General features: G+C 34.3%; 2 protein-coding genes across 5 annotated transcripts in view; one reads left to right on the top strand and one right to left on the bottom strand.

Moving 5' to 3' along the window:
- Positions 1-1,471: 1,471 nt before the first annotated feature.
- Positions 1,472-8,579, top strand: LOC141448272 (dynein regulatory complex protein 9). The gene is made up of 10 exons (XM_074116556.1): positions 1,472-1,487; positions 1,858-1,969; positions 2,128-2,216; positions 2,758-2,927; positions 3,014-3,115; positions 3,400-3,528; positions 3,607-3,718; positions 4,928-5,134; positions 6,548-6,679; positions 7,244-8,579. Exons 3-10 carry the CDS (start codon positions 2,181-2,183, stop codon positions 7,445-7,447), a joined length of 1,092 nt encoding a protein of 363 aa, XP_073972657.1. The 5' UTR covers positions 1,472-1,487; positions 1,858-1,969; positions 2,128-2,180; the 3' UTR covers positions 7,448-8,579.
- Positions 8,580-8,853: 274 nt separating this feature from the next.
- The window catches only part of LOC141448259 (uncharacterized), a 49,252-nt gene continuing 33,526 nt past the window's right edge, over positions 8,854-24,579 (bottom strand). For 2 of the 4 annotated variants that reach the window (XM_074116508.1, XM_074116510.1), the window contains 15 exons: positions 19,719-19,846; positions 18,394-18,625; positions 17,612-17,728; positions 16,059-16,366; positions 15,759-15,874; positions 15,557-15,673; positions 15,400-15,479; positions 15,181-15,316; positions 13,742-13,860; positions 13,470-13,647; positions 12,555-12,822; positions 12,019-12,363; positions 10,723-11,000; positions 10,173-10,292; positions 8,854-9,303 (listed from right to left, as the gene is read on the bottom strand). In XM_074116508.1, coding sequence (XP_073972609.1) covers positions 9,067-9,303; positions 10,173-10,292; positions 10,723-11,000; positions 12,019-12,363; positions 12,555-12,822; positions 13,470-13,647; positions 13,742-13,860; positions 15,181-15,316; positions 15,400-15,479; positions 15,557-15,673; positions 15,759-15,874; positions 16,059-16,366; positions 17,612-17,728; positions 18,394-18,625; positions 19,719-19,846 — 2,779 coding nt within the window. In that variant the 3' untranslated portion in view covers positions 8,854-9,066. Of the gene's footprint in view, positions 9,304-10,172; positions 10,293-10,722; positions 11,001-12,018; positions 12,364-12,554; positions 12,823-13,469; positions 13,648-13,741; positions 13,861-15,180; positions 15,317-15,399; positions 15,480-15,556; positions 15,674-15,758; positions 15,875-16,058; positions 16,367-17,611; positions 17,729-18,393; positions 18,626-19,718; positions 19,847-24,579 lie in introns of those variants that run through there. The other 2 variants (XM_074116509.1, XM_074116512.1) reach the window with 2 other exon arrangements.

The raw sequence follows: 24,579 nt of genomic DNA on the forward strand, positions 1-24,579 counted from the left end.
TCGTTCTACTTAATGAGGTTGTTAGTATGCCGCCTTTTGGCCGGGGTGGGAGACCTCTGAATGGGGCGGAGCCTCAGACCGCCTTCCTCCAATGACGTGTCGACGGGGGACAGGTTGTTGTGGGGCGGAAAGAAAGACTGGGGACAGCGCAAGCTTTACTTTACCACCAAAATAGAAGCAAACAGCAATGAGCAGTACGCAAATAGTTGCAGGACAGCAACCAATCACATCACTGTTTCTCCGAGCTCCCCTTTACCACCCTACCCTTCTCCAACTCTGGCTCATTCGTTACTCCCGTCGAAACAATCTGGGGTGAGCCCTTCAGTGTCTAATCTCACTCCCGGTTTAATAATTGTTAACAAACCTAAGGTGTTGCTAGTCCAAATATTTCTTAGAATACGCCCATCAGAGAGTAATGTTGCAGTCCTTCTAGTCGTTATTCCAGCGGTAATTAATAATTACATCAATTAAAACAAATAGATGGAATTATTATAAATTACTATTGTAAACACCATACCTTTATTTCAAGATGCAATCAAATTACCTAAACTGTAGCAAAATGCTGCAGTAGCCTCAAGACCAATAAAGTACTGTAGAGTTAGTAAAATCTAAAACGTGGAGAAACTCAAATGACCGGAAGCTGAACAGATTGTTCACTTTTTTGAGATTTTTTCCAAAAAGTTTCTAATAACTTCCATTAATATGCGCGCGCGCGCACACACACACACACACACTCACAGAGAGAGAGAGAGAGAGAGAGTGATAGAGGCGAATTTATCAGTTGCTTATGAACCTTTATCAAGGAGCCTCCATGTAGGGTTTCTAAAGTAGCCAGCAAGCACTTCTCTGAAGGGAAGCCTTTAAAGCAATTTATGTAAATTCAAACTTCCTAGTTGGGTGATGTCTAGCTGTTCATCACAGCTCTCCCGAGTTCCGGGTAACTGTGTAGGCGTACCATTAGGGGACGTGAAACAATCGCATGAGAGGCGCACAGCTTTCATCATAAAGCCCAACATTTTTTATTGAAAAGGCACTTTTAGAGAGTTAGATTTCATCAACCAACCTAGATCTCACCTATCTTTTTCTTAATGAACAATGTTGGCTACAAACTTATCTTTTTGCAAAAAGTTTCCAAGTAAATAGAAAATTTATGTAACAAAAAATGAGAGAAAACTTGAGTTCGTAAACTGCAAGTAGTGTGAGTATCTCACCTAATTTGTAGCTTCAAAACTCGGAATACGCAAATATTAGCGAGTAAGGTACATTGTGTCCGCCTTGTGCATGTTTTTATATTTCTCTGATCTCAAATCAAATGTTTAGATTTGAATTTATGGATATCAGATTCTACGATGCAAACTGGCGTTTGAACTGAAGTTGGAGAGGGAATAAGTATGCTCGATACGCGCGTCTCCAGGACAACTAGTAAACAGCTACTAAGTGATGAAGTGCAAATAGCTTGACCGAGATGATGCACCGAGATAGATGAGGTAAGTTGAGCTAGCTACGTTATTCACACTGTGAGCAGCCAAAAAGCGGATCTTTTTAATTAATAAATTCTTGGAAGTAATATTAAAGTTGATTAAAAAATATTGCTGTCGTCGGAAAAGTCATTAATACTTTCGAGTGAGATTTTGAAAATGTGATTTATCTACAGTTGTTAGTTGCCTACTTGTTGAACTTTGCTAACATTTCATTTATGTTCTGAAATCTGGTTATGTGAAAATATTCTCACTTAGCATTCCTCCGAACTTTATCAGTCATACATTCAATCCATACCTTCAGCGAATAAAGAAATACACATTTTAGTTTGGATCTTATTCTCAGAGATACATATGTTATATTCTATACTGATTGTAGCGGAGATTTGGAACAGCTGTGAGGTCACAATCTTCAACTGGATCATTTTTATCAAGGTCAACTATAGTTTTGAAATTCCAAGTTTCAAGAAAATTTAATCTTGCAAATTGCGGTAAGAGCAAATTGCCTGAGCGTTCACACCATATTTTTGTTTCTATATCCACTGCCTACTAGTTTTGTCAGAACGCTGTGTTTGAAGTAAACAATATGATTAAAGGAAATAAATCAGCTGTGCGACTAAATACTGAGAACTTTGGTTACTACTTCCAGGAGGTGCTACGAGTTCAGGGAGTGTCTCATCACAGCCAGCCCGTTACAACGAGATGATCGACGCTTGCGACCAGGAGGACAAGGCCAAGGTATTTCCTAAACCTCCCAAAGAGCGTTTAACTAATGTTGAAGCCACTGTGCAATTTTGCTTATTTCCATTTGTTTCTAATGTTACTTAGTTATTAAGAGGCTCAGTCTCCACACTTTGCCACCACTGGGCTTATCTACCAACAAAGTAACCCTCTCGTCCTTCAATAACGTTCAGATCACGATTTCAGTGCCCGGATTTCAACTAAAACTTACGGATCGGAAGCGACACGTTACAAGAACTGAATTCTGTTAGTCATAATCATAATTCTTGAACTTTGGGAAAAAAAAAAAAAAACCCTGTGAATACTTATGAAAAACCCACTCGAGCGCAGAATGAGGTCAGGAGAGTGAAAACTCCCTGAAAGTTTATTTACATTTACACAGTTACAACTGTAAATATAAAACAATTGGCTAATATACTGCAGTAATATTCCTGCTAATTACTATAATTTCTACCTAATCAATGCAATTCGAGATATGCATAATTTCTTTCTGTCGTAGAATTAATTAACCATTGTTGAGTTAATTTTACATGTCCAGTTGGTGTTCACCAACGATCACGAAGATAAAGAAAAACTGAAACGCTTTTCGCATTTCGAACGCTGCCTGATGATAAGCGTGCTGGAGGAGTGCATCAACAAGTTGGTGATTGTAGGCGCTGCAAGGCTCCAATACGCCTCAAACTCCAACTTTGAACCGATCAGCATCAGGTGAATCTGGTATCCATCTCTGACAGAACATTCCCAACTGGGCATTCTAAACCTATGTTAGATACTGACATATCATAATATTGCAGGTTGGGTAACAAACATGTCAACATGGTGTACGACCTGTTCACTCACGTACTCATTCCAGAATCAACGGAGAAGTTAAGAGAGATTAAATTCCAAAGGGAAAGGTATCTGTTAATTAAATTAACAACTCACATGTTATGGTTTTACAAGCGCTTGTATGATTTTTTCCGCTCTCTAGCTGTTTTCACAAGCATCATTAAAAAGAAATATCATGAATACAAATTTTTATTGTATTCGATGTTTAATTTATTGTCAAACTCAAGGGAAACTTAACGCTATCCTGTGTTAATATCGTTTAAGAATTAAACATTATTGGCATTAAAGAATACTTTATAAATTTCATTTATTTAAATAAAATCTTCCTTTATAATAATGGCTCATTTTTCAGAGAGTTGATAGTGAAGGTACTGTCACTAGTCCGGGCCGAACTAATTGAGCTTGGTGAGATCCACTCTATATACGCCTACCTTGCCGTGGACAACCATTGCAGACTGGAAAATATTAGTATTGCCGATCAGTTAGTTGCATTCTTTTCTATTCTAGTTTACTTTATAATAACAAATCTCTGGATGATGAGTGTTTCTTTTTATACAAGATATCGGAAGAATGTCTTTCGTTTGGACGAAATCAAATTACTGTTCGAGAAAATTCGCAAAGACACCGCCCACACGGCCAACGATCAGGAGATCGAAATTGAAGAGAAAAAAGTAAGTTTTTCCACTTTTCTCACCACAGAGAGCCTGCTTGATCTGGGCGTGATCCTTGTGATTTGTGTTTTCCTGTACTGAGCAACAGACTCATCTCTTCGCGTGCGAGATTTTGCGATGTCATGGCTTCATTGTGGGTATTGAGACGCCCACAGGACCATGTGCAGGAAAGAGGGCTTCTGGGTCTGCAGGGGAGTTAAGATTAGTGTATTAGTGTATAATTTAAACGTCCGGTCACAATTTCATAGAGAATACTTCTTGACACTAGAGGGAAGAAACTCATTTGATAACGGTGAAATCGACAAGCGTCTGTTCTCTTTCACTTTTTCGTCAACTTTCTGCGCCAAATCTTCAATAATGACTGAAGGTCGCAAAATTCGTTCCACATCATGAAAATTCGTGAGGCCATCTAAAAAAAAGCTCTAACCCATTTCCGTACGTCATTATTTTTCATTGCTCATAACGTTTTCTCCATCTTCACTTCACTGATCTTACAATGAATCTTCGCCTTAGCGGGATTTTCATTCGGTGGAGGCATTTTAAATACTCACAAAAAAACGAAAAACACGGTGAAATGTTTCCTCAATAGCGTCTAGCTTTTTCCTGACAAATATAGGTACACGCGCGCATGCGCCAAATGCAGACCGCAGTTCTGCAGCGGCCGAATTTCAAATACGCCTCTTATATGCTGTATGTCCATCTTAAGACCATCTCATAGGTGACATGCAGGGGCATCTGCCCCCGATGTATTCCATTGTCTAATTCTTCGAGGATTCGTTTGGTTCCGCAATAGCCTGATCTATTGTTTCTCTGTTCAAGACGAGGACGAATCAATTTTACAGGAATGGCTTGGATTTTTCTTCAACTATTGTAAGCCCCCTAAAGTCAATAAGAAGGAAGTGCGTAATTACTCGATATTCTTAGAACTTTGCCAGGGTTTGACCTGATTTTTACTATTGCTCTTTCACACCCCGTCTGGTGCTCACCTAAGTAAGGTTCTGAACGTATTGATTATGCCTTTCGGAAAGTATGTTCAAGTTCATTTTTCTACGTATATAACTAAAGTATTCAAGCTGGTTTTGTGCCGCTCTGTGGTATTAATTGTTCCAACCAAACCCTTTCAGCTTTAAGCTTAGCCAAAGATCTCTTCTGCTTTGCCCGATGCATTTGAATAATTAATATACTTCCTTTTTTCAAATTTTTCTTCAGAAAGAACTGGATCTATTTAAAAAGCTGGCCTTAACACAAATGATTTACAACTGTAGATGGCAGAGTGCACGTTATGACCAGAACAAAGCTCTAATCGAGCGACGAATTCGAAAACTGCAAGAAGAAATTGATTTTGTGGACAATAAGACGGAAATAGAATACCGAGTGCACAAGGAGATCTCCAATTACCTGGCCATTGCGACCAAGGTAACTAACTCACGGTACCTTTTTTTCAATTGATTTAAGGCGCGTCATCATATGAGGTTATAAGCGCCCGGAGCTTTTTTCATTGCACTGCCGGCCTCCTTGCAGTGTTCTCTCGTTACACACAACACTGACCATCACCAGACAGTGAGCTGTAAGAAGCTCCTAGGAAGAGAAAAATTTATGAGTCAGGAGCTGGATTCGAACCCGGGATCTCCGTGTGGGAATCCAATACGCTAACCGCAAAGCTAATTCCTTCCCTAAACACGGTACTACTCTGTCATTTGTTGCGGTGACGGTTTGAAATCTAGCAACATAATGATACAGGTTTCAACTATAGTACTTTGGAAGTCAGGGAGCAAAAACGAGTTGGCGACCCTTCTGTGGCCCTCAAGAAACCTATTAAAGTAATAAAACTTCTCTTTTAACCATCAGATTCTTGCCTTGTTAGATTTCATAAAATTATCTAAAGCTTCATATAGCTGACTTAATTTTCAAAAAAATAATTAAAAATTTTTAAAAAAACTAAACAGAAGTAAAAATGTATTTACTGCTAAAAGATTCCGACACACAATACAAACTAAGTTTAACTTAGGAAATCACATCATAAAATACACAATAAATCAAAGGAACTATTTTGGAGGTCACTTCACTTTCTTTTTTTCGCAAAAACCTTGATTAATTAACCTTCATATTAACCATTGTTGGCATTTCTGTCTTACTGCCGTATTTAACAATAATGAAATAGTTTCTAAAACTGATTTAAATCGTACAGTTATGCGAGCATTCAGTGTCGACTAGAGATGAAAAAAAAAAATTACCCTGTGCCAAAGTCTCGTCGATAAGATGCCCATCTGAACGAAAAGGTATTCTTTTCAGATAGGAAGGTAGTTGACACAGCCTTTCATCTAAGATTTTTCAAACGATATTTCGTATAACTTCAAGTTCATTTCGTATGGATTTAGTGATCACAAAAGCAGCATCTTAGCTTCAACAAATTCTCCGGCTGTTCATCATCCTACAGACCGAATCAATCACATTGAGCTGTAAACAATTTGCCTAAGTAAAGCGGTAAGTTATCCAGAGTTCGATTTAGAAAAATATTAATCTAATTTTGTCATTTGTTCCCAAATTCTGAATTTCAAATTCACTCTAAAATGTTCTTCTTCTCCTTTGAGAGGAAGTATATACCTCGAGCAATGTTTGAAATTTATTTTCAACGGCAATTCATTTTTCAGCCACACTTGTGGACGAAAAGTTTCTTGGTCTAGTCTAGGATATTATCAGTCTTATTGCCTAACTCAAAAACGGAAAATTGCCGATTGCAAAGTTAATATTTCGGTTATGTGCTACTTTACTGAACTGCGTTTTCATTTTTTTCAAATGCATGTTTTAATTATTTTCAACTTTTTGCAGCAAATAGAACAGGACGTGATCTACTGGAACAACCTCTACCGGAAGGACATTGCCAAGATAGAGATGAACACCATGAACATCGAGAGTAACATTGAAAAAGCAACCCTCCATCTAGACCTGACAGAGCGTGCTGTAAGGACTCTCCATCAACTTTGCAATTTAATCCTACTCAGTCACAACTTTCTTGGTCGAATTCGTACACTCTTTTTCCTCTCTATGCAGGACTATCACAACTTGGATCATAGAATTAAAATGTTTTATTGAATGTATTACATGCATTTTACTACTCATTTTTTTCTAAAAATAATATTTTTTTCTGAAAATAACAAGATTTAAACTGATAATCCCTCCAACTAAACCTGCCCCCAAATCCAAGGGCAAATACATTTTCGAGATAAATATTTTATCATTTAAAAACAAAAGAGATCATTTGTGCTTCACTTGATGTAAGTCGCTACTTAAATACGGGGAATAGTTACAGCATAGAAGCGCTGTCCACATTGAAAGTGGTTTTTTCGAAACAAAACCACGGCGCTGCTCCCCTCTATACACCCTCTCAACCAATAATTACAATCTAACTCCAAATAACTACGATGAAACTTAAATCCATTTAATCTAAGTAACTTCACGATTTATCAATTTATCATGGTACTTCACAGTAACAGACTAAATTGACAGAGGCATGTTTGCTTGCAGACTAAAGTGGAAGAGGAGCATCTGAAGGAACTAAAGAAGGAGAAAGAGGAGCGGGAAGCACGACTCATCATAGAGAAGCTGCGCGAGGATTGTGCCACCAAGATTCAGTCCTGGTGGCGGGGCACCATGGTCAGATGGGAGTTCGGCAAGTATTGCGAAATCATGAAGAAGAAATTTAAAAAGCAGAAAAAACCTAAAAAATAAATATTTACAGAAAAAACAATGCGTAAATTGTACCAATTTGGGCATTTGGCTGTCTGCCTGCGGTTAGGCCTATTTTTCGTTCTATGAATTTACATTGAATAAAAACAACTTGTATCAGCACAAGCGTTTTCAAGGTTTAAGAGTAGATTAAAAATTTTGTAGCAAGAATCTTTTTTTTGCTCTCTTCTGGTGTGAACACCGATTTCTTCTTTACAGTTTAAGAGGAGCTTCTTCAGCTCACTGCCCAGCGTTGTCTTTGACGATAGAACACTGTGCGGAGGCCGGTAGATGTTTTCTACTTTATTCTATGAGAATGTTCGGTGTGAGATATGTTAGGAGATAGTGCTTGATTAATTATTAGAAACCGCTAACACAACCTGAGATTTGCTTATTCGATACGATTATAAAAAAAATAAGTAATATATTTAGCTTCCTTTCAGCAACACCAAAGTATTTTGCAATTTTCATGATTTAGAGGCATCTTTTTTATTCAGTGTGCTGCTACTTTATTCTGTACTTTAAAATGAACAAAAAGTTCTATAAGTCATGATCTACATTGGCAATTATCTAATCAGAATTATGAAAATAAATTTTTGTGTTGATCCGTGAACTTCAGATACAATTTATCATCTAAATTTGTCTTCCTCTACTAAATATTTGGTTTTTAAATTAATATAATTATACCAATATAAAATTACTTACTTTACGATAGAATGGTGTCATGTATCGCTCGGGTTTATTGTCTGCCCGATTTTATAAATGTCACTCGTTACTTCTTCTACTTTTTCATGTTAAACGACGTTTCATTAAGTTTTTATTTTTATTTATTCATAACTGTATTTTTATTTATGTTTAGTTTGTACAAATTAACCCATCTCTCTCCTCGTAAGGGAAAACAGAATCAAAGAAATAAAATCCGTGGAAGTTAAGGATTCTTTTCACAATTCACATTTAGTTTAATAAGTTCTATGAAAGTGCCAAAGATTGTTGTCTATCTTGGGAAAAAATCTTTCTGAACCATCAGTAAAATTAATATTTAATCAGAATATACATTTTGTATATTAAATGTATAATTTTATTGAAATTATATAACAATTTATTCATAAATATAAATAAAATTACTTTTCCCTTCTGTCTGCTTTTTATTTTCTTCAACTAACATCAATTAGAAAAATTAAAATTTATAAGAATTAATAACAATACTAAAAAAAGAAAATTAAAAAATCAAAAACAACAAAAACATAGAAAAGTAAAGATACTGTTGCTCAAGAAAAGCACAAATAAAAATATTTTCTTAACAAATGTTAAGAAAGTAAAAGATGTTTAGAATAAATACTAACACACAAATCTTAAACAATCCTAAAATATATAATACATAATTAAAATTAATTCTCTTAACTATTGCCTTAACTTTTAATTCAGTTTATTTACATTACTTTTAGCCCGAACCTCCCTGATCCGATTAACCAACCACTATTTCCAGTCTTAATACCACCATTATTAGACAGCTACTTTTATCGATTAGGTTATAGACTGAGATTAAATTTACAATCTCATACATATATATGAGATATATACTGTTTTAAATAACATGATAATGTGCGGTTATGGTAGTTATATCATTCTGCGGGGAAGAGAAAAAAATCTGGAACTACGGTATTGAGATCGAACGACGGAGAATGTTCTAAAGCTGATGGTTTCACTCCAGTATCGCTCTCTGAACATTTGTGATCTCTTAGCTGATCTTCATCTGTGAAAGTTTCTGCACAAGAGTGGCAAGTCCTGTCAGGATCGAGTGAGTGTACTACCGTGTGAACCTCTAGATCAGTTTTTGACGTATATTTCTCTAGACATACCTGAAAAAAAAGAAGCGCTTTCTCAGATAATGGCACACGTACGAAATAACTTAAAATATTTGCAATCAGCATATTAAATCACGAAGAGACACATGCCGACTAGATGAATCAATTTCGTGATTTCGATCAAGCATCAGAAGACTACTCTTCATAGCCGATCTTACGCCATCTTGAGGTCTTTCAAGCTTACATTCTTTTCATAGCACTTTAACCTGATACATGGTATTTAGTGCGTACTCTCGCGTTAAAAAACCGTGAGGATTAGAAGCTAGGTTAGCAACATGCAATGGACGAGTTGGGCGCTTCAGCCAATAATAAAGAAAAAATACATATCCAGGTTTTCAATGATCGAAAGACTTTTCTGCGTCTTTTTTGTAACCTATGGCTCTAAAACAAAGATAATCAAAAGCGGATGAGTTTAGGCTGGTTAAGAATGTAGAATGATTCTGAGAATTTTTTGAAGTGCTCAGGATTTAAGATGAATTTAGGATCAGGAAAACTTAGAAGCAAGAGAACTGTTTGGTTTGATAGTGTATGCTTTATTAAGGCTGGCGTATTGAGATAACTGGGGCTTGTGCTTCTAATATAATTTCTCCTAACTGAATGGGGGAAACACGAGCACTGTATAGTCCATGAAAGTGTCCTCGTGAAAGATCGAGCATGAGATGGGTGAGAAATTAGGAAGTTGATCTGATCTGCAGAACTGTGGAGACTGGCAATGGTCAAGCCAGACACAAACTAAGCGTAACTAGTTCAAACATCAAATAACTAGTTTCGAATCGTTCAAAATTAACTTCACCTTAATAATTAAAAATTAAGAATAAAAACTAAATCCATCAGTTGCATAATTAATAAACATTAAAACTTACAATACATTGATACAACTCATCCTGGTGAACTTTATTTAAGTGCTCATTGAGTTTTTCTTGGCACTGGAAACGATCCTGACAGAATGTACAGATATTTTGCTCTACTTCTCTGCAGTTCATCTAAGACAGTAATCACAATTTGTAGTCCATTAAGATAATCAATCAATCCGATCAATATAAGAATTTATAAGGCATTTGAGTCGACCCCCACTTACTGCTATCAGCTCCTTTTGTTTTTTAATTGACAGTACTGATTTTTCTTGTGGGTAAAAGCATGTTACTGCGAAGTTTATTGTTCTAAGTCAGCATAGAGTGAGACAGAAGCATAACTGAAGTCAAATTCTTAACAAAGAACCGATTAACCCCCCCCCCCCTCTGGATGGAAAGTCGAAAACCGAACAAGAATATTGAAAACACGCGTACAAAAGGATTGTGTAGTAATAGCATGACGAGACACGAATCAACTTTATAAGGTAATATAGATATTTGCCAAAGCATATCTCAAAGAATTTGAAAACAAAATGAAATTCAGTAGAATCTTAAAGGTTACCTGGATACTTTCAGTACCGAGAAGAAGTGGTGTAGTGATCAATTCACGTCCATCATTAACATGCTTTTTGCCCAAACAACGAATACCTTGAAGTAAATTAAATTTTGTATCGCTTGAAGTGCTTCTAATTGAAGTTTGCTCTAGTGATACTACAAAAGTGGCAGGATGTAAACCATTTTCGTCAGCAACTGCTTGTATCACATATTTGGGTACTTCCTGTCTACTAATTAACTTCCTGCCATCTTGTTCAAAACTCGTTAATAAACATTCGCCCTCATCTGAAATTAAAAATAGCAGTTGACTTATTTAAAACAAATGTAAGTTGGATAGAATTTATATTGCTTAAAAAGATCGTACCGAGAAATGCAAACATTAATAAATTACGATGTCTAGGATTTCACTGTCTACACATTGTCTAACACAATAATTTGGCGTTAAAATTAATAAAAATTGATGGCTCGTTCGTACCGACACTTTTTGCCCGCAATTTGAACAGGAAATGTAGTACCTAACATTTGTTAAAACCAACAACAATGTTGGCAGTCGTGTGAGGGCACACAAGGTTGGTTCAAAAGCATGTTCAGCAAAACGTGGACTCAAAAAAATTTACCTTAAAGTGAATATTTTTCAAAGCACACCACATCTGTGGAATATACAGTATGTATGTGGAGTACAGGGTCGGGACAAAAAAAAATTAACCGCTTAAGCAATGGTGAACAAAATGGTCACTGAAGTAAAAAATTAAACCCTTGAAAACCGATTAATCCACAAAACACATTGAATACTGATGGTTTAAATCAAAATTTCAAACCCGTAAGATACGGGTTCAACCTCATAAAATTCGAAACCCATCTCCCTCGTTAAATTTTAAATATTTCAATATTCTGTCCAATTTTTGAAAATTCTGCGCCGCCAGTCACATCTTTGCCTCCGTTTCAAACATGAGTAGCCAGCACAAATGCTTAAGGCTGCTCAAATTGTTCTGGGCAAAAACAAAAAGAAAACTTTAATCCCATACTTATTTTGGTACGTGTTAGGTAAATGTGAATTCAAGCAAATGTAATATACATAATAATGTGAACATTTCAAGTTCAAGCCTAAACAGGGGATTCATAAGATAATGTAATTTTAATATCAACAGAAATTCAAAAGAAACAAAACTTAAGAAAACAAAAATGAATTCATTGAGATTGAAGCTAACAGTTGCAATTGAATTTAACCAAGCATTGAATTTTGTCAAAGTAAAACCTATAACGGTTCTGTTTTTAGCTTACTATGGCAGTATTAAGAACGTACCACTTTTATTATCTTTATTGGCTAAAGAATTTAACTGAATATTGGTGATATTGTTAAGAAATTCATTAGTAGGATCATGTGCAATAGCATCGTAATGCATATCTGTATTTTCAGTCATCTGATTAACAACATCCATTTCTCGACAAATATTCTCCGCAGCAACACTAGCTGACTGATCTTCTAAATCTGCAGTATTGTCCACAACGGATGTAGTTTTGACCATTGCCGCATTAATCTTTGGTCCTTTTTGTGTAAGCTGTTTTATATGCGACTTAATATGTGTTAATTTGTGACCGGATGTCCTAAATTTTGCATCACACAGAGGACACTCATACGGTTTTACCCCTAAAAAAAAAAGTGAAAGAACGATATAAATAGCTGGAAAATCTTTCATCGGCTCACTATCTTGTCAACAAGAGGAGACCTTAACTCTTCATTATATTGAACTTAATAATTATAATCGCTTAACTTTTGATTATTTCTACAACCTCTGCATTCATTCAGTTATGGTAAAATTCATTTAAAAATTAAAAAACCTGTGTGCAATCTATGGTGGACCTTAAGGCTGCCGGAAGTAGCAAATGTCTTCGAACAAATGTAACAGCGGAAGGAACGATCTTTAGTGTGTGTTTTCATATGGCAATCGGCTGTTGATTTAACATTAAACGTTTTATTACATCTTGGACACTCATAAGGGCGTTCTCCAGTGTGAATTCGAAGATGACGTGCCAAATCGGATGGCTTACGAAAACTCTTTGGACAATAAGTACACTTATTGTGATGGTCACTTTTAATTTCTTTCTTCTGTAAAAAAAAAAAATAAATAAATAAAGACGATGTTAGCTTCCAACATATTAAATCGTAAAAGTGGAATGAAGTCGTTTTCAGGAGAAAAAAATATCCATTCAATATTATCCTTAGAAAACATTTTCATAAATGTTAATTCCGGATATTAATCAAAAATTTTATATAGTTTTATTCACATTTTTTGGCCGAAAAAGGAAAACGTTGAATAGCGGTAAGGAACACATACACACAGACCAATTATTAAAAAATTATTTTGAAGGGAAACCTCAAAATGATTTTTCAAGCAAAATCTAAAAATAGGAGATCTGGACGCTTCCGATTCTTTCTTTTATCCTCGAGAAAATAAAAAGATGAACATTTTGAATCTGAAAAAAAGTACTATTTTTTAAATGACTAAGTTAACAAAAAGATTTTCCGAAAATGTATTTATAACGGTCTTAAAATTTGGAAATTAGTTAAAACTGAGTTAAGAACAACACTAACAAATTTTTTATTGGGAATAGTTTTATCAAGTTCACCTAAAAAATTATACACCTCAAGATAAAATATCTTAAATGGATGGATGCACATGAGTTATTCATATTATTAACAATGTTTGTATGTATAAATAAAGTTAAATTTACCAATTTATTCAAATTAATTACCTTATCAACTTGTAATATTGTTTGTAGAAGCGCGGAAACATTTTCTTCATTTTTATTATATAAAATTAATTTTTTCTTGCCCCTTACAGTTGTTTCGCTGGACTGTACAAATAACACATTCTTTTTCTCCAATTGGTCATCTTTCAGCTCTTCACCATTATTGCTGTAAAGTACCCTTCTTAGAACAAAATTATGAAACTGAAATACTGTTTTATTTTCTTACAAAACCAAACATCAAATATAAATAAACGGAAAGCAATAAGAACGTTTACCTTCCTTCTTTAAGATGTGACGTGTAATGTTGATTCAATTCGTCGTCAGTTGTAAAAGTTTCATTACAAACGGTGCAACAATGAAATTTCGCTTCGGCGCAATGCATTTTAATATGGCGCTGAAAGAATAAACAAATAAAGTAGTATAGAACAAAATTTCATTGTAAAAAAATCAAGCTTGTACCAACTTTGCCAGATTTACTTTCAAAACTCAAATTCCATTTAACTGCTTCGCAATGCCTACTTAAAAAATCAAACTGCGATAGTTCAATGATGGATAATATCTAATCCGATCAATAAGATCGATTCGAATAGTAACACAGAAGCACTTTAAATTCTTCAACTTAGGCCTTGTACCTACCTATCTTCTTACATCCCAAGGCAGTCAGAGATTACTGTGGATTGCCTCTTTTTCCTCACGAACTCTACAAAAAGATCTGGTACAAGCCTCACTATGTGGGGGCTAGGGATGAGGGAATGTGAGAGACGCCAATGAAACATATTGCCACTTCCCAACCATCAAAACAGCATTGATTACTTCAACAAATAAAGGACTTGAAAATCGATCTTTAAAAATTATCAGAAAAATTACCCAAAGAACTTCAAATATGTAAACGAAAAATTTCTAGGCTAATGGAGGAAAATAAAAAAGATAAAAGATCAGATTACTTCAAACTTCTTCTTCTTATGGTGCTACAATCTTATATTAGGACCTCATTGAAGAGTGAGTGCCCATTCTCTCTAGATTCGTATCAATTATTTTTTCCCGAGGCAGGGTCGTTGGCGATACGCTTAACTCCCAATCTGGAGGACCAGTAGCATTATTTCGGAAAGCTCGCTCCTAAAAGAGTTGCCGTCACCTTGGCTAATAAGTCTCTTCTACCCATTCGCGGAAAGCCATCTGACTCGACTTATTGGTGCTGCCGTTGACTGAAAAGATCGTTCTTCCACCACCACCCTGACTATGTGACCTGCTGCAATCAACTTAATTTGTAGATCATTTTGCAATTAAAATATGTTTCCAGAAGGCACTACGAGGAAGCGATCTACTTTACCCCCACAGATTACTTCATTAAATAGAGAAATCTCATACTCCTCTCAAACCCCTTTTCTCACCAATGTAAAGATTGATAATTATCCTGTTACAGTGGATGAAAATTTATTTTCGATTGTCAAGAAAATGTTTGAATCTATAGGAATTGAATTCAGAGAGGAATGATCGTTAATGCAAACATTATTTACATGAGCAGGATTAATCAAAACTTCTGCATCCGCTTTCTTTTCATATCAGATACTATTTCAGCCACTAGGAATACTAATGTACACATTAATATATGCTGTCATAAGATCTGTCACAAAGAGTTAAGAGTCAAGCGAAATTGTCACACATGGCTATCCGTCAAACTGGCTAAATAGGACGAAAGCAAACTCGCTCTTACCTCATACTCACCGACACTCTGAAATACTTTATGGCATGTAGCACACGCGTGTTCTACTTCTGCTTCACTTAAATGCATTGTTTTATGAATATTTAAGTCAGCTAAAGTTTGGAATTCTAAAGAACATGTTTCACACCTTAAAATCAAAACAGGAAATTAATGTTTGAATGTTGATTCCATTTTTCAAAAAACTGCAAATTAAATATAAAATTTAACAACCTAAGTAAATCGGATGATTGTAAAATTGTACCGAAACTTGTACTTTCAATATCAGAACTGTTCATATCCAAGTTGGTATTCTGCAAAACCATAAATTAACTTTAGCTAAAATAAGAAAACTTCTGATGTGTAGAATAGAATTAAAAAACTAACATACTGGAATAAAAAGGCAATCTTCAAAGTGTTGGCCATATAATGACAATGAATTCTGAATATCGCCAAATGACTGGTGTAAATGAGCATTACCTTTATCACTGAAATCTGCTATTTTATCCTAAAATTTGTTAATTTTTTTAAGTTTTAAATGTAATCAAAAAGCTTGTGGTAAAAAAAAGAAGAAGTTTTTGCTAAACTCGTACCGCAGCAAGTTCGCATTGATTAACTTCTGTTACTTCAGACTGCTGATTCGCTCCAATCGGTGACTGGTTCTGATTCTGGAGTGTTTGGTCCAAGCAAAGCAAACCATCTTCATTTTCTAACCCAAACAGCAATTATTACAAAAAAATAAAATAAAATTTGAGCAATCACCAAGTTGCAAATCAATTAACATTATTTTTTAAAAGAAGAAAAATCCGAGGTATGCTAAGTCTTAAGAAGCTTCATATTTTAATATTTTATTTTGGTTTTCAAATGTTCTAAGAAAGAAAATACAAACTTACGAGAAATAGCGAATCGTTGGCTGTGATTGAGAGTACTAACGATATCATCAAGTTGGGATGCAGCTGTTGTTACTGAACCGCTGCTGTTAATCACCGTAGTTTCTTCACAATTCCTATCCCCCTGATCCGTTTCACACAAACTCCTCACTTTCTTCAAATTTCTTACCACTTTAATTGGTTTTAATTTTGGATCTTCCAACATATGATTGATTAAATGTTTTTGGCATGCTGAATAAGTTTCGTAATCACTTTTACACAGAGGGCATACATATACGCAGTTAGTTAGGTGAGAAGACTCTACATGACGCCTACAATAATAAACCGAATTAACTTTATTGTTAATGTTAGCTTAAATGCTTAGTAATATAATAAAAAGTAATATTAATGGAAACAACCCTTGATGTGCCCCCTTATAAAATATAGCAAACCTATGAATTGCATAAAAAGAAAATTAAAACTACATACGACATACATATAGTTTAAATAACTACATTCGAAAGTATTGGCATAATGCTATATTTATAGTAAGCTGTATCCATATAAGAACATCAAGTTCCTCTGGAACAGTATGCTGGTTTCTGGAATAAATAAGAAATTCTACGAACAAGAGTACTGCTTTAATTATCCTAATGCTACCCAATTCTGCGTGGTGAACCTACATCATATGCGATCTAGAGATAATCTAATACATAAATCTTAGTCGTACCCAAGTTGTTGAGGTAGCCTTTGCCACCCAATCAGTGATAACACAAACCAAATAGCAAGTTTTAATATGCAAAAACTTGACTTAATAATTTTAAACCTTTAATCCTTTCAAATACTTTGCGAAAAAATTCTTTTATTTTAAATTTAAAGCGAAATCCTCAGTGAAAATCAATACTGCGAGTTTGACCAGAGCGCAATACTTTCACTTACAAGGTATAGTTCCGGAAAACTATAATTGCTCTTTATCTTTTTAATTTACCAAAAATAAGTATTCAAACGTGAGGATTTATTTAAAAATATTTGTACCACAATATTAATAATAATATAAGTAGTATGTGGCACAAAAAGTATTCATTTCGTTGCTTCAAACTTTTGAGCAACACTGAAAGAAACGCACATCTTTTTAATCCAAGATATAAGAAGAAAAAAGACTTTCAACAGCTAATTGACTCACCCTATCACAACAAAAAATTAATAATTGCAACGCAATTTCTTTGGAAAATGCTAAAGTACAAACAATGTGAAAACCATAAACACGTTTTTAGCCACTCTTTTAAGTTACTGAGAAAAAGCGGTACTTTTCAACATATTTTTTATCATTTAGCGCTTTATGGATTTGAGTTTACATGAATTATTTTATAAACAGAAATTCTAGATCGCTGCCACTGCTAAGAATTTGAAGAGAGGCTAAAACGCCACGCACAAAAGGCCCGATTCCATCAAGAGTTCCAGTTTTAATTATATGAAAAAACTGATGAAAAATTTCAGTATATTTCTTATAAGAGAAGATATTCAAGTGCCTCTTAAAATAAAAGCTTTTTCCTCACCTGTTCGACTCAAATAATTACCTGAGACTGCTTTGTAGTAAGAAATGTTTACCACAATCATCACACGTAAAATGCTTTATATTTAAACCCTCATGTTTCAAGGAGTGGGTCTTTAAAGCGCTCTTGGTGCTGAATTTCCTGCCAACAGAACGAAATTAATTATAAATCACAGTTTTTGGTTTTCTTGTTATCTTCAGTAATTTTTTTTTCTCCCTTACACAATAGAAAGCTTGCAAACATGCTGATTTTCAATTTGGGCAATGTCTCAAAATTACTACGTTTGACAAGAATCTCTGTGTGCGTAAGTCTGTTAAGTACTGATCACCGGAACTCCAAAACGGAAAATCACGAAGCGCCCTAAGACTCATTGAAACATTCTCGAGGAAATAAAGAAAATGAAATAAAAACTTAAGTAAATTGGCACTTTACCGATTAATGCATATTTTTGGCTAAATTTCCGACAGCTTCAAAACTCAAGTGGAATGTAAACATTGAGCTATCAACTTTACTTTGAGAGAGTGTTTAAACACTGACATACGTGCGCACAGAGAGCTTCCCAAGACGTACAGTGAAAACTCAGTGCAAACTCAAAATATAAAATCTGCATTATTACAGTAACTTTCTCTTATTTAGAAGAGTAAAAGAAAGTAAAGAGAAAGGCAATAAGATTAATAAAGATGAAATACATATTTGAGTTCAGTTAATCTGCGGAGGTATTAGGAGAAATAGATGAATGTATTATTTGAAGTTGAAGTGATGGAAATCAATCAATGTTAAACATCTAAATACCAGTGAATACTAACAAACTGCAGTCGGCGCATTTGAACGGTCGCTGCCCAGTATGGATTCTGTAGTGCATTCTTAAATGATTTTGTCTTTTAAAACAAGATTTACATTCGGGACATTCGTAAGGCTTCCCATTACTTATATTACCATCTTTATTATCTTTACTATTACTATTATGATTGCTGGTCACAATTACTGTCCCACGGTCAGTTTCGCCTTTCATTGATAATGGTATTATCTCTATTTCACCTGAAATGAACACAATTTCAACTATCAACGAATTGTAAGTTTAATTACAGTTAACTGTTTATAACGAAGATATCCGTCATGAGAAAAGTGTAAAATTTTGTGTTATGACGAGTATATTCGTCACGCGTTTTCAGCAGTGACCATTAACAGTTAATTTTGCAATTTTAGGTAAAACTAAAATATATTCGTAAACTGCAAGAAGTTTGGAATATTTTGAGGCCATCTCGAAATAAAAGGAACTAATAGATAGATATAGTATGAATTAGTCTTCGTAAATGTATCTTTGTCTTTTATTAGTCATCACTGAATCAATAACGAATTCCTATATTGGGTTAGGCTAGACTATACAGTAAGTGGCGCTTAAAAAAACGGGATGAGCATCCTTGTGTTCCCTATTTACCTGTATTCAAGAGGCGGAGTTTTTTTTATGGCTCATGTGCGGGGTTCAAGATTTAGCGATCATCCAAATTGCGTCGTGGGCTACTAACCTGCCAAGATATTTCCCTGCATAATTATTTGTATTTTATCATCTGGTCAGGGATTTCATTTGCATAAATACCTCTTTAATGTTGCGACCTACCCAGGATAATTGCAGCAACCCAATTTCATATCAAACATACTCTGGGTTTGACGAATATATTCGTCATCGCTTAATTTGTACGACGCACGTAGGGGACACATTTTCCAACGAGGTCGAAACAGTTAACTGGTTAAAGAAAAAGTATGAAGGTAGTAAACAAATAATTGAATTATTCTAAGAAAAACAATATTTTGAGATATACATCACAATCATTGAGATAAATCATTATTAGTGGTGGCCAATAGCAGCCATTCTCAAAATGTGTGGCATGGAGAAGAGCATTTAAGCATGCAGAAGGAAGAGTGATACGTTGAAAATAGGTGGCTGGAAGGATGCTCTTGAGCTTCTAGAGAAATCCAGTGTGCCATAGCCGATCGAAAGCCTACTTCACATCAAGGAACACCCCAGAAAAACACCTTCTTTTCAAGGGAGGTTGAGATTATATCTACAACTCGATGTCACTGCTGTATGGTGGAGTGAAAAAAATAAATAAAAAATAATAATAATAATTACCATTTTCTGAAGTGAGAAAAGGAACACTGGGCACTTGTTGGGATGATTTTGATTTCATATACTCTTCTTTATCAGAAGATTTATTTTCTTTGGGACTATCAACCAACTTCCCTTCTTTTATGTGTGTCCTGTTATTAATAGAATTAGAAAATCAGAACTAACTTAATTAAAATTCTTCTTACCACGAACACATCAAAGCAAACTTCAAACTCTGTGAAGCCGCAAATCAAACTGACTGTTGTACGATCTGAATGAAACCTTTTGCTGGTCAAGTGACTCTCAAACATAATAAGTTTAACACTAGCAACAATTTTTCCTTCACAAAATTCTATATCGAAAATTTGACTTTCTTCTACTAATGAAAAAAACAAAATAACAATCTTTCGAGATATTTTTTCTTGCCTGTTTTTGATCATGTCCTGGTTGAAATTCTTTTAGGCTTGACCAAGAAATCATTTCTTTATGTCTCGGATTCTGGAAAAATTGGTGAGATTTCTGAAATCTGCCACCAGCTACAGTCAAAAATGCTGGCGGAATCTCTAAAAGCCAAGGATTATAAAAGCTGACGAGGTTTACAGAACGAAGTTTGCTGCTAGTGTTTTTTCTTTTATATATATGTGTGCCCCAGGCTATATGGATAAGGACTTTTTCTCGGAAACTAAGATAGCTAGAGAAAAACTAAAAAATACGTGCCCCTTAGTTTTTAGTTAGAAATCCAAATTTAATTTGTTAATATTTTCGGTGCTTCCAGAAGCGAGATACAGGCACCAACTTCATTTTTTCAAATGGGAAGGTGCGGTTTTTATTTCAGAAATAGATACCTCTATTTTTTTTAAGAAAAATTTACTTGAACGGTTTTTTTTCTGTAAGGATTTTCACAAGTTATGAATGAAACGTGATTCTTATAAGAAATTTCAAAATGATATTGTTATAAGTTTTTTGATTGAATAAGAAGAAAAGTACTATTTTATTATAAATTTTACACCTCATTAATATTACAGATCTTGCTCGAAATGACCTCCACCATTAGAGATGCATAGTGCTCTTTCATGCCAATTGTCCCTTACTGCCAAAGAAATTGATTCGGCTTTAACCGAATTACAGGCATCTATTATCCTCTGCTTTAGTTCATCTACAGATGCAATCCCGGCTTGATTCTGATACACCTAGATTTAGAAATGCTTTAAGATAAGCAGAAATAAGAAAAAAAAGAAAACAGTTATGAATGATCTTCTTGTTTTTCAGGTATCCCCAAAGGAAATAGTCCATAGGTGTCAAATCCGGTGAACGAGGTGGCCACTGAATCGCCCCCCGAGTCGATATAACACGCCCATCAAATTGCCTATCGAGATATCTCTTTACGTGCCTGATGATGTTATATCGATACGGAAAGCGATTCTGCTTTACTGAAAAATACTATTTAAATTTGTTTTACTAATTTTTCCCCCATAGGTATTTGATAAATTATCGAATAATGCAATAAAAATTGATATCGTAAAAATGTCCAAAATAAACATGTTTTGAACATTATATTTCCGGATTCATACTTCTAATGTAATGCAGAATCAAAAATGTTAACAAAATATTTCCCTGAAGTAAAAGAAAGTAAAATCTAGATCATTGAATGAAAGTGAAAGAGCACCATTTTATGTACAGGATAACTGTGCTTTTATTGGTGAGGGAGTGGCTTACTCCGTCACTACGTCATCAGCTACTTTACACACCCCGTTCGCCAATGAGATTAGCCAATCATTTTTGGTAATTATTTCTAGGAAAAATACTATTTAAATTTGTTTTACTAATTTTTCCCCCATAGGTATTTGATAAATTATCGAATAATGCAATAAAAATTGATATCGTAAAAATGTCCAAAATAAACATGTTTTGAACATTATATTTCCGGATTCATACTTCTAATGTAATGCAGAATCAAAAATGTTAACAAAATATTTCCCTGAAGTAAAAGAAAGTAAAATCTAGATCATTGAATGAAAGTGAAAGAGCACCATTTTATGTACAGGATAACTGTGCTTTTATTGGTGAGGGAGTGGCTTACTCCGTCACTACGTCATCAGCTAGAGCCCGCCTACTTCACACATCCCATTCGCCAATGAGATTAGCCAATCGTTTTTGGTAATTAATTCTAGGAAAAATACTATTTAAATTTGTTTTAATAATTTTTCCCCCATAGGTATTTGATAAATTATCGAATAATGCAATAAAAATTGATATCGTAAAAATGTCCAAAATAAACATGTTTTGAACATTATATTTCCGGATTCATACTTCTAATGTAATGCAGAATCAAAAAAGTTAACAAAATATTTCCCTGAAGTAAAAGAAAGTAAAATCTAGATCATTGAATGAAAGTGAAAGAGCACCATTTTATGTACAGGATAACTGTGCTTTTATTGGTGAGGGAGTGGCTTACTCCGTCACTACGTCATCAGCTACTTTACACACCCCGTTCGCCAATGAGATTAGCCAATCATTTTTGGTAATTCTTTCTAGGAAAAATACTATTAAAAATTTGTTTTACTAATTTTCCCCCCATAGGTATTTGATAAATTATCGAATAATGCAATAAAAATTGATATCGTAAAAATGTCCAAAATAAACATGTTTTGAACATTATATTTCCGGATTCATACTTCTAATGTAATGCAGAATAAAAAAAGTTAACAAAATATTTCCCTGAAGTAAAAGAAAGTAAAATCTAGATCATTGAATAAAAGTGAAAGAGCACCATTTTATGTACAGGATAACTGTGCTTTTATTGGTGAGGGAGTGGCTTACTCCGTCACTACGTCATCAGCTACTTTACACACCCCGTTCGCCAATGAGATTAGCCAATCATTTTTGGTAATTATTTCTAGGAAAAATACTATTTAAATTTGTTTTACTAATATTTCCCCCATAGGTATTTGATAAATTATCGAATAATGCAATAAAAATTGATATCGTAAAAATGTCCAAAATAAACATGTTTTGAACATTATATTTCCGGATTCATACTTCTAATGTAATGCAGAATCAAAAAAGTTAACAAAATATTTCCCTGAAGTAAAAGAAAGTAAAATCTAGATCATTGAATGAAAGTGAAAGAGCACCATTTTATGTACAGGATAACTGTGCTTTTATTGGTGAGGGAGTGGCTTACGGTGTCCCTACGTCATCAGCTACTTTACACACCCCGTTCGCCAATGAGATTAGCCAATCATTTTTGGTAATTATTTCTAGGAAAAATACTATTTAAATTTGTTTTACTAATTTTTCCCCCATAGGTATTTGATAAATTATCGAATAATGCAATAAAAATTGATATCGTAAAAATGTCCAAAATAAACATGTTTTGAACATTATATTTCCGGATTCATACTTCTAATGTAATGCAGAATCAAAAAAGTTAACAAAATATTTCCCTGAAGTAAAAGAAAGTAAAATCTAGATCATTGAATGAAAGTGAAAGAGCACCATTTTATGTACAGGATAACTGTGCTTTTATTGGTGAGGGAGTGGCTTACTCCGTCACTACGTCATCAGCTAGAGCCCGCCTACTTCACACATCCCATTCGCCAATGAGATTAGCCAACCGTTTTTGGTAATTATTTCTAGGAAAAATACTATTTAAATTTGTTTTACTAATTTTTCCCCCATAGGTATTTGATAAATTATCGAATAATGCAATAAAAATTGATATCGTAAAAATGTCCAAAATAAACATGTTTTGAACATTATATTTCCGTATTCATACTTCTAATGTAATGCAGAATCAAAAAAGTTAACAAAATATTTCCCTGAAGTAAAAGAAAGTAAAATCTAGATCATTGAATGAAAGTGAAAGAGCACCATTTTATGTACAGGATAACTGTGCTTTTATTGGTGAGGGAGTGGCTTACGGTGTCCCTACGTCATCAGCTACTTTACACACCCCGTTCGCCAATGAGATTAGCCAATCATTTTTGGTAATTATTTCTAGGAAAAATACTATTAAAAATTTGTTTTACTAATTTTTCCCCCATAGGTATTTGATAAATTATCGAATAATGCAATAAAAATTGATATGGTAAAAATGTCCAAAATAAACATGTTTTGAACATTATATTTCCGGATTCATACTTCTAATGTAATGCAGAATCAAAAAAGTTAACAAAATATTTCCCTGAAGTAAAAGAAAGTAAAATCTAGATCATTGAATGAAAGTGAAAGAGCACCATTTTATGTACAGGATAACTGTGCTTTTATTGGTGAGGGAGTGGCTTACTCCGTCACTACGTCATCAGCTACTTTACACACCCCGTTCGCCAATGAGATTAGCCAATCATTTTTGGTAATTATTTCTAGGAAAAATACTATTAAAAATTTGTTTTACTAATTTTTCCCCCATAGGTATTTGATAAATTATCGAATAATGCAATAAAAATTGATATCGTAAAAATGTCCAAAATAAACATGTTTTGAACATTATATTTCCGGATTCATACTTCTAATGTAATGCAGAATCAAAAATGTTAACAAAGTATTTCCCTGAAGTAAAAGAAAGTAAAATCTAGATCATTGAATGAAAGTGAAAGAGCACCATTTTATGTACAGGATAACTGTGCTTTTATTGGTGAGGGAGTGGCTTACTCCGTCACTACGTCATCAGCTAGAGCCCGCCTACTTCACACATCCCATTCGCCAATGAGATTAGCCAATCGTTTTTGGTAATTAATTCTAGGAAAAATACTATTTAAATTTGTTTTAATAATTTTTCCCCCATAGGTATTTGATAAATTATCGAATAATGCAATAAAAATTGATATCGTAAAAATGTCCAAAATAAACATGTTTTGAACATTATATTTCCGGATTCATACTT

The sequence above is a fragment of the Rhodnius prolixus genome, unplaced genomic scaffold (genome assembly GCF_049639745.1).
Source record: "Rhodnius prolixus isolate KJV_2025 unplaced genomic scaffold, Rpr scaffold_13, whole genome shotgun sequence".
Classification (NCBI taxonomy): Eukaryota; Metazoa; Arthropoda; class Insecta; order Hemiptera; family Reduviidae; genus Rhodnius; species Rhodnius prolixus.